Source organism: Ascaphus truei, chromosome 20 (genome assembly GCF_040206685.1).
Source record: "Ascaphus truei isolate aAscTru1 chromosome 20, aAscTru1.hap1, whole genome shotgun sequence".
Taxonomy (NCBI): domain Eukaryota; kingdom Metazoa; phylum Chordata; class Amphibia; order Anura; family Ascaphidae; genus Ascaphus; species Ascaphus truei.
Genome location: NC_134502.1, coordinates 23,606,407 through 23,617,091, shown reverse-complemented (window position 1 = coordinate 23,617,091; position 10,685 = coordinate 23,606,407). Strand labels below are relative to the sequence as shown.

Below are 10,685 nucleotides of genomic sequence, written 5' to 3'. Positions count from 1 at the left end.
TTTGCATGTTTTGCTGCTTTAAAAATAAAATAAAAGAGTATTTCCGCCAAGGGGATTGTTTTTTCTTACAAGTAGGCAGCAGGGGGTCTCGGGGGTTTCAGCTCTGGGGACCCCCTTGCTTCCTGAGCTGCTGACCTCCGGAAGTGCTATCCGGCTGGGTGGACAGCACGTAGGCTTCAATCTCCTGTGGCACGGGAACCAATAGGAAGCCGCCATGTCATCCGTCACGCGGCCTCCTATTGGCCCGCGCGACCTTCACACATGTAGGAGATACCGGCACGACCTGCGGAGGTGACTCGGGGAGCAGGGGGGCCCCAGAGCTGAAATCAACACAGTTCCGCCCCCTGCTTCATAACTCTGGGTGGGAATATATGTATTTCTTTTTAAACGCACCCTTTGGGGTGCCATGGGGCGTAGATACTACGTCATGGGGTCTGGCCCTCCCGGGGCGACATCGTAATCCGCCTTCTCGTTTTTGTAGGGGAGCTTGCGGGCTGCGCTCCTGTGGACGCACCTTGCAGGAAGAGGAGAGGAAGGGAGGAGGACATCCTGGCCTTACATTGCAGCACCGGTTGTCGAAGCGATAACGAGAGCCGGAGGGGGTCGTGGCTTACTGGGGCCGTGACCCGTCCGGCACTCAAAGGGTGGCCAACTCGCACTCAACAAATCCAGTCACAAAATAATGAACTGGTTTTTTTTTTTACACAGCGCTCATTCGCACACTCATTTTGGTTGCATTGGTTTGGTAAAGTTTGGTCAAGTATGAAAACAACCAGTCTGATCAACTATAATCTCCCCCTGACCCATCCCCAAAAAATGCTCCCAAGTGATGACCGCGTGGTCACTCCTCCCAAGTGATGTTCTCGTGATGGCTCCACCCAAGTGATGTTCACGTGATGGCTCCACCCAAGTGATGTTCACGTGATGGCTCCACCCAAGTGATGATCGCGTGATGGCTCCACCCAAGTGATGACCGCGTGGTCACTCCTCCCAAGTGATGACCGCGTGGTCACTCCTCCCAAGTGATGTTCTCGTGATGGCTCCACCCAAGTGATGTTCTCGTGATGGCTCCACCCAAGTGATGTTCACGTGATGGCTCCTCCCGTGATGACCACCCGATGGCTCCACCCAAGTGATGATCACGTGATCGCTCCTCCCAAGTGATGATCGCATGATGGCTCCTCCCGTGATGACCACCTGATGGCTCCACCCAAGTGACAATCACTCCGTCCCGGATGACGGAGTTCTGCCCCACAAAAACGAACATATAAATTATGACGTAGCCCCTGGGAGTGCCGGACCCACATGACATAGTAGCTACGTCTTTCTGGCGCCCAATAGGGTCAAACCGGATAGGGAATTGTGGATATCTGTGGCCCCTGTGGCTATGTTGCGATGGCAGAGTGTCCCCCACATGCGGTGAGAATATGTGAATGCGACGGTGCATTTTATACAGCAGGGGAGTCGGCGAGGCCCGCACCGCGCTGGGATTCACCAGTCGGTGGAGAGGAGGCTCCACAGGTGGTCGCTGACAAATATTTGGCTGTGCTGGGTACTGTCGATGTTGATGGGCTGGGCTATCTCGCCGCCGTAGTGGACTGAGGTTTTTTTAAGGTCAAGGAAACGCCAGCCGCTGAAGTGGGAGGAGGCTCTCTGTCTAGTAATTTTGTTACCTCTGCTTGCCTTAGGTGGTACAAATTAGATTGTCAGTTCTGGTGGAGAAGTTGATGGGGGTAACTGGTGTGCAAGATTGCGATCCTATTAAAGTCTATGGTGGAAGCTGATGTGTGCAAGAGGGTGATCCTATTAAAGTCTATGGGAGAAGCTTATGTGTGTAAGAGGGTGATCCTATTAAAGTCTATGGGAGAAGCTTATGTGTGTAAGAGGGTGATCCTATTAAAGTCTATGGGGGCAGCTTATGTGTGTAAGAGGAAAATCCTATTAAAGTCTATAGAGGAAGCTAATGTGTGTAAGAGAGTGATCCTATTAAAGTCTAAAGGGGACAGCTGATGTGTGCAAGAGGGTTAGATTCCCAAAACATAGTTACAAACTGGAAACATCACAAGACAAAAGGATACTGCCTTTGATGAGTGTGGGGTCACAGTTATAATCCCAATCCACCTTGGTAACTTTATGGAACAGCTGAGCCAAATACCTACAGAGGAAACAAACAAAAAACAACAAATAAAGTCAGATATTTTATATCCATCAGACAACTGGAGTTACAGGGAGAAGCCCGAGAACCCGGAGTTACAGGGAGAAGCCCGAGAACCCGGAGTTACAGGGAGAAGCCCGAGAACCCGGAGTTACAGGGAGAACCCGGAGTTACAGGGAGAAGCCCGAGAACCCGGAGTTACAGGGAGAAGCCCGAGAACCCGGAGTTACAGGGAGAACCCGGAGTTACAGGGAGAAGCCCGAGAACCCGGAGTTACAGGGAGAAGCCGGAGAACCCGGAGTTACAGGGAGAAGCCCGAGAACCTGGAGTTACAGGGAGAAGCCAGAGAACCCGGAGTTACAGGGAGAAGCCAGAGAAGCCGGAGTTACAGGGAGAAGCCCGAGAAGCCGGAGTTACAGGGAGAAGCCCGAGAAGCCGGAGTTACAGGGAGAAGCCCGAGAACCCGGAGTTACAGGGAGAAGCCCGAGAAGCCGGAGTTACAGGGAGAAGCCCGAGAAGCCGGAGTTACAGGGAGAAGCCCGAGAACCCGGAGTTACAGGGAGAAGCCCGAGAACCCGGAGTTACAGGAAGAAGCCAGAGAAGCCGGAGTTACAGGGAGAAGCCCGAGAACCCGGAGATACAGGGAGAAGCCCGAGAACCCGGACTTACAGGGAGAAGCCCGAGAACCCGGAGTTACAGGGAGAAGCCCGAGAACCGGAGTTACAGGGAGAAGCCCGAGTTACAGGGAGAAGCCCGAGAAGCCGGAGTTACAGGGAGAAGCCCGAGAAGCCGGAGTTACAGGGAGAACCCGGAGTTACAGGGAGAAGCCCGAGAAGCCGGAGTTACAGGGAGAAGCCCGAGAAGCCGGAGTTACAGGGAGAAGCCCGAGAACCCGGAGTTACAGGGAGAAGCCCGAGAAGCCGGAGTTACAGGGAGAAGCCCGAGAAGCCGGAGTTACAGGGAGAAGCCCGAGAAGCCGGAGTTACAGGGAGAAGCCAGAGAACCCGGAGTTACAGGGAGAAGCCCGAGAAGCCGGAGTTACAGGGAGAAGCCCGAGAAGCCGGAGTTACAGGGAGAAGCCCGAGAACCCGGAGTTACAGGGAGAAGCCCGAGAAGCCGGAGTTACAGGGAGAATCCCGAGTTACAGGGAGAAGCCCGAGAAGCCGGAGTTACAGGGAGAACCCAGAGTTACAGGGAGAAGCCCGAGAAGCCGGAGTTACAGGGAGAATCCCGAGTTACAGGGAGCAGCCCGAGAAGCCGGAGTTACAGGGAGAAGCCCGAGAAGCCGGAGTTACAGGGAGAAGCCCGAGAAGCCGGAGTTACAGGTAGAACCAGGAGTTACAGGGAGAAGCCCGAGAAGCCGGAGTTACAGGGAGAAGCCCGAGAACCCGGAGTTACAGGGAGAAGCCCGAGAACCCGGCGTTACAGGGAGAAGCCCGAGAAGCCGGAGTTACAGGGAGAAGCTTTGGAATTGTGTGCCATCCTGGCTGCAAAACCGAAAAAACATGGGGAATACCGAGGAGGATCAGGATTTAAAAATAACTTTGGTTGGCTGATATATATATATTATCCAGCCCTATTCCTTATCACTATATGGAGTTTCTTGTTGACCACTGAAATTTGAATTCAGTTAAATCTTATTTGCGAGAGAAGTAGAAAGAGAGTATACCAAGACGAGAAAGGTTCCTGTTGTGATCCGAAACATTGATAGTTTTGTAATACACTTTATTCATTGACCCTAAAGCCCTGCCTTCTTTCATCATATAATACTAGCGGAATAACCCGGCGTTGCCGGGGGGCGGTGTCCAAAGTAGAGAGAGTGCAAGGTGATTGTTGAAGTTCTAGCAACACAACTGTGTGGCCCCTACACCCCCACCCCTCTCCCCAACCTGTGGGGATCCTGATCTTGGCCTCCCCTCCCTCCCTATAACAACCACCCTCTTCCTTCTTCCTCGCTGCCCTGGGATGCCCGTCTCCTCCGATGCCTCCTATCCGCCATTTGTCTAAGCAAGTCAGCCACTGGGTGTTTGTACCTGGTAGGCTATACATCTGGCACCTGACATCATAAGGAGTTGAAGACATATTCTACAGCTGAACCTTTGTACGGAAACAGATCTAAGAATATATATATATATTATGAAGCTATGGGCCAAACATACCAAAACCCCACCTACGCTCTTCCTGTTGATCCTATTAGATAGCATGCCACGTTTGGTGGCTCTAGGGTTAACTAGGGTTAAGCGTGTGGATTTGTATAGCCGGACAAACAATCTAACTCTCTGAAATATACATATATACATACATACCAGATACATCACCCAGATCTGTACCCAAGACTGACGTCACGGAGAAGAAAAAGGAGTTGTTGACTAATGGATTGGTAAATCCATACAGAGAGCCAACGTTCCGTTCCAGTCGTCACAGGGACCTTCTTCAGGGCTATCTGACTCTTTTATATATAGACACACACACACACACACACACACACACACACACACACACTGACCCGCTAACTTATAAGGTGATTAATGTCACGTACACCGCAGAGGGGATCACAGTTGTGGTGTCTTCATCGACTTCTTTCTGCATCTCTTCTATCTTTTCTTCCACCAATTTAATTTCCTCCAGTTCTTTGTTTAGGAAAGTAAAGAAGTTCAGGAAAAAAACACCATGTCCCATAGCTCCCTCCTGTCTGTGTCACTGTGTCACCCTGCGGGGGAGGGACAGACTCCATGTCCCATAGCTCCCTCCTGTCTGTGTCACTGTGTCACCCTGCGGGGGAGGGACAGACTCCATGTCCCATAGCTCCCTCCTGTCTGTGTCACTGTGTCACCCTGCGGGGGGAGGGACAGACTCCATGTCCCATAGCTCCCTCCTGTCTGTGTCACTGTGTCACCCTGCGGGGGGAGGGACAGACTCCATGTCCCATAGCTCCCTCCTGTCTGTGTCACTGTGTCACCCTGCGGGGGGAGGGACAGACTCCATGTCCCATAGCTCCCTCCTGTCTGTGTCACTGTGTCACCCTGCGGGGGGAGGGACAGACTCCATGTCCCATAGCTCCCTCCTGTCTGTGTCACTGTGTCACCCTGCAGTGGGAGGGACAGACTCCATGTCCCATAGCTCCCTCCTGTCTGTGTCACTGTGTCACCCTGCGGGGGGAGGGACAGACTCCATGTCCCATAGCTCCCTCCTGTCTGTGTCACTGTGTCACCCTGCGGGGGGAGGGACAGACTCCATGTCCCATAGCTCCCTCCTGTCTGTGTCACTGTGTCACCCTGCAGTGGGAGGGACAGACTCCATGTCCCATAGCTCCCTCCTGTCTGTGTCACTGTGTCACCCTGCGGGGGGAGGGACAGACTCCATGTCCCATAGCTCCCTCCTGTCTGTGTCACTGTGTCACCCTGCGGGGGGAGGGACAGACTCCATGTCCCATAGCTCCCTCCTGTCTGTGTCACTGTGTCACCCTGCGGTGGGAGGGACAGACTCCATGTCCCATAGCTCCCTCCTGTCTGTGTCACTGTGTCACCCTGCGGGGGGAGGGACAGACTCCATGTCCCATAGCTCCCTCCTGTCTGTGTCACTGTGTCACCCTGCGGGGGGAGGGACAGACTCCATGTCCCATAGCTCCCTCCTGTCTGTGTCACTGTGTCACCCTGCGGGGGGAGGGACAGACTCCATGTCCCATAGCTCCCTCCTGTCTGTGTCACTGTGTCACCTTGCGGGGGGAGGGACAGACTCCATGTCCCATAGCTCCCTCCTGTCTGTGTCACCCTGCGGGGGGAGGGACAGGCTCCATGTCCCATAGCTTCCTCCTGTCTGTGTCACTGTGTCACCCTGCGGTGGGATGGACAGATTCCATGTCCCATAGCTCCCTCCTGTCTGTGTCACTGTGTCGCCCTGCGGGGGGGAGGGACAGACTCCATATCCCATAGCTCCCTCCTGTCTGTGTCACTGTGTCACCCTGCGGGGGGAGGGACAGACTCCATGTCCCATAGCTCCCTCCTGTCTGTGTCACCCTGCGGGGAGAGGGACAGACTCCATGTCCCATAGCTCCCTCCTGTCTGTGTCACTGTGTCACCCTGCGGGGGGAGGGACAGACTCCATGTCCCATAGCTCCCTCCTGTCTGTGTCACTGTGTCACCCTGCGGCGGGAGGGACAGACTCCATGTCCCATAGCTCCCTCCTGTCTGTGTCACTGTGTCACCCTGCGGTGGGAGGGACAGACTCTGTGTCCTCCCATATCTCCCTCCTGTCTGTGTCACTGTGTCACCCTGCGGGGGGAGGGACAGACTCCATGTCCCATAGCTCCCTCCTGTCTGTGTCACTGTGTCACCCTGCGGTGGGAGGGACAGACTCCATGTCCCATAGCTCCCTCCTGTCTGTGTCACTGTGTCACCCTGCGGGGGGAGGGACAGACTCCACGTCCCATAGCTCCCCCCTGTCTGTGTCACTGTGACACCCTGCGGGGGGAGGGACAGACTCCATGTCCCATAGCTCCCTCCTGTCTGTGTCACTGTGTCACCCTGCGGTGGGAGGGACAGACTCCATGTCCCATAGCTCCCTCCTGTCTGTGTCACTGGGCAAGTTATTAAAGGATATGTCATGCTTGTCTGCAGGGACATGTTCTTCTTGCTCGCCTCCTGCAGTACATGATCGATTTTCCGCAGTTTGGTTGAAGTTTCCTGCTTCGTTTCCTCAGTATCCAGAAGCCTTTGTGCCACCGACTTTTCCACGGACAGGAGATCTGAGAGATGGCGAAAGAAAGAAGAAATCTTTATATAGCACCCACGCACCTGGAAAATAAAGCTAGGCTGTGTCATTGTAAGCGCGCGCAACCGCCCGCTTGACGTCACGCGCGCTTACCTCTCCCGCGGGGGGTGCAGGGGGCGCGGTGGTGACTTCACATAAGCGGTTCGCCCCCCACTGGCGGAACCGCGCACGTGACCAGGCCGCCCACGCCGAAAAAGCAAGTTTGTCTGCCCAAGCGCCGTCTCCTACACACACGCGCGCACTATGGCCGCCCGCATTGAATCTAGGTACATTGTATTTGACGCGAGCGCCGTCGCTCGCGCCGTCTCCCCTACTACGGCCGCAGCCGTGGATCCCTTGGAAAAATGAGTGGCAACACAAGTTAGTACGAACAGGTGAAACGTTCGTCTTTTCACTTCTTTTTTTTTTATTAAAAACTTTGTCTTGAAAATAGACCGTTTTACACACATTTTATACAACCCGGAGATAAATTGTGGAGGGGAGACAAAAAGAAAAGAACAAAAAACAGAAAAGGTGAATCAAACTTTAAAGATGATAGGGGAATCTAGATTGATTCTAATACAATACAGCCATACCCCGCTTTAAGTACACTCACTTTAAGTACACTCGCGAGTAAGGACATATCTCCCAATAGGCAAACGGCAGCTCACGCATGCGCCTGTCAGCGCGTCCTGAACAGCAATACCGGCTCCCTACCTGTACCGAAGCTGTGCGCAAGCGGGGAGACTATAGAGCCTGTTACACATGCGTTATTTACACCAGTTATGCACATATATGACGCTTGCAGCACAGTACATGCATCGATAAGTGGGAAAAAGGTAGTGCTTCATTTTAAGTACATTTTTCGCTTTACATACATGCTCCGGTCCCATTGCGTACGTTAATGCGGGGTATGCCTGTGTTACATACACGCTCCGGTCCCATTGCGTACGTTAATGCGGGGTATGCCTGTGTTACATACATGCTCCGGTCCCATTGTGTACGTTAATGCGGGGTATGCCTGTGTTACATACATGCTCCGGTCCCATTGCGTACGTTAATGCGGGGTATGCCTGTGTTACATACATGCTCCGGTCCCATTGCGTACGTTAATGCGGGATACGCCTGTGTTACATACATGCTCCGGTCCCATTGCGTACGTTAATGCGGGGTATGCCTGTGTTACATACATGCTCCGGTCCCATTGCGTACGTTAATGCGGGGTATGTCTGTGTTACATACATGCTGCGGTCCCATTGCGTACGTTAATGCGGGGTACGCCTGTGTTACATACATGCTCCGGTCCCATTGCGTACGTTAATGCGGGGTACGCCTGTGTTACATACATGCTCCGGTCCCATTGCGTACGTTAATGTGGGGTACGCCTGTAATAGCTTCTTGTCTTCTCGGGAACCGTATTGTGCCGGTAGTTTTGGCAACACTTCTTTACAGTCCTTTGGATGAGCGGCTTTCACGCCAGTTGTCCATTAAAAAGAATTGGTTTAGGTGTTTATGCGGAAAGGCTCTCTCTCTTCGTTGTGCCTGGCTCACATTAACTAGAATGAGTGTAGGTGACAAGAGGGCGCTCCCCCTTAATTATTTCAACTAAGTGAATAATAAAAAAAAACGCGGGCCCTGTGCGCTTCCCGAGGCATTTAAATTAAATGCCGATGGACCGCGCGAGGCCTCTGCTACCTCAACTTACCGGGATTCGGCCTGGCTTCTGGTCACATTGCCGCGACAAAGCGGCGTTGTGACGTCATGGTAACGCGCGTCAAGTGACGCCGCGGGGTCACGTGACATTACGTGACCCGCGTCGTCGTTTGACGCGGGGTCACGGGGGGGGGGGGGGGTGGGCGCGAGCGATGGGGCTGGCACACACGGGGGAGGGATGTAGCTCAAAAATTTTGCGCACCCCTGACCAAGGCGGTGGCCAGGGTGGAGCGAAGCGCGCACGCGCTTGGCGCGATCAGATTGATTATTCTGCGTGCGCTTGTCGAAGGTGCGTGCGCGCACATGCGCGTGAGCTTGCTGCTTGCCGAGACAGTCTAAAATTGATTTTGCTGCTCGCCGACGAGCCGCGTGAGCGGTTCGCCCAATAAGGGCGGATCAGCTCCGTGACATCACGGCCGCGCCCTCCGACACGGCCCCGCTGCGTAACTTACAGGACACAAACCGCCGGAGCAAAAGGGGCGCCAGCGCGCTCTCACTCACCCTGGCCGCAGCCTTGGAGTGTAAATCACTTTGGTTCAATATTTGAACCTCTACTCCCACCCAGTGGTGAACTGTGGGAATTGCTCCCCAATGGAATACAAATACCAATGTGACGAACAGCCGTCACAAAGAGGCCTGGTGACGCCGGTGCGCCAAACCATCGGGACACCGGTATACAGAGTCAATCCAGACTCCGCCCCCGCTGGGAAAGTGCCTCGGTCCTGCTGACCGCCAGGGTATCCCTGCTCGGGCAAAAAAGGTGCCCAAAAACATCCCCTGCCACCCCTAGCCATAGGATGCGTCCACACTGCCGCTGACCGCGCAATCAACCTCAGCAGAGTTCCTAAGGAGGGGAACGTCTGATCGGGAGGGGAACGTCTGATCGGGAGGGGAACGTCTGATCGGGAGGGGGACGTCTGATCGGGAGGGGGACGTCTGATCGGCAGGGGGACGTCTGATCGGGAGGGGGACGTCTGATCGGGAGGGGGACGTCTGATCGGGAGGGGGAACGTCTGATCGGGAGGGGGAACGTCTGATCGGGAGGGGGAACGTCTGATCGGGAGGGGGAACGTCTGATCGGGAGGGGGAACGTCTGATCGGGAGGGGAACGTCTGATCGGGAGGGGACGTCTGATCGGGAGGGGGACGTCTGATCGGGAGGGGGACGTCTGATCGGGAGGGGAACGTCTGATCGGGAGGGGGACGTCTGATCGGGAGGGGAACGTCTGATCGGGAGGGGGAACGTCTGATCGGGAGGGGGACGTCTGATCGGGAGGGGGACGTCTGATCGGGAGGGGAACGTCTGATCGGGAGGGGGAACGTCTGATCGGGTGGGGAACGTCTGATCGGGAGGGGAACGTCTGATCGGGAGGGGGAACGTCTGATCGGGAGGGGGACGTCTGATCGGGAGGGGGACGTCTGATCGGGAGGGGAACGTCTGATCGGGAGGGGGACGTCTGATCGGGAGGGGGAACGTCTGATCGGGAGGGGAACGTCTGATCGGGAGGGGGACGTCTGATCGGGAGGGGAGCGTCTGATCGGGAGGGGAGCGTCTGATCGGGAGGGGGACGTCTGATCGGGAGGGGAACGTCTGATCTGGAGGGGAACGTCTGATCGGGAGGGGAACGTCTGATCGGGAGGGGGAACGTCTGATCGGGAGGGGGAACGTCTGATCGGGAGGGGGAACGTCTGATCGGGAGGGGAACGTCTGATCGGGAGGGGAACGTCTGATCGGGAGGGGAACGTCTGATCGGGAGGGGAACGTCTGATCGGGAGTTGGACGTCTGATCGGGAGGGGGACGTCTGATCGGGAGGGGGACGTCTGATCGGGAGGGGGACATCTGATCGGGAGGGGGACATCTGATCGGGAGGGGGACATCTGATCGGGAGGGGGACATCTGATCGGGAGGGGGACATCTGATCGGGAGGGGGACGTCTGATCGGGAGGGGGACGTCTGATCGGGAGGGGGACGTCTGATCGGGAGGGGGACGTCTGATCGGGAGGGGGACGTCTGATCGGGAGGGGGACGTCTGATCGGGAGGGGGACGTCTGATCGGGAGGGGGACGT

At 55.3% G+C, this 10,685-nt stretch overlaps 1 protein-coding gene across 6 annotated transcripts in view; it reads right to left on the bottom strand.

Annotated features, from left to right (window-relative positions):
* Positions 1-653: 653 nt before the first annotated feature.
* The window catches only part of SPC24 (SPC24 component of NDC80 kinetochore complex), a 29,303-nt gene continuing 19,271 nt past the window's right edge, over positions 654-10,685 (bottom strand). For all 6 annotated transcript variants that reach the window (XM_075577439.1, XM_075577440.1, XM_075577437.1 and 3 more), the window contains exons 3-6: positions 6,757-6,899; positions 4,695-4,801; positions 2,079-2,155; positions 654-1,598 (exon numbers count right to left, since the gene is read on the bottom strand). In XM_075577439.1, the coding sequence (XP_075433554.1) occupies positions 1,492-1,598; positions 2,079-2,155; positions 4,695-4,801; positions 6,757-6,899 (434 nt within the window). In that variant the 3' untranslated portion in view covers positions 654-1,491. The remainder of the gene's footprint in view (positions 1,599-2,078; positions 2,156-4,694; positions 4,802-6,756; positions 6,900-10,685) is intronic.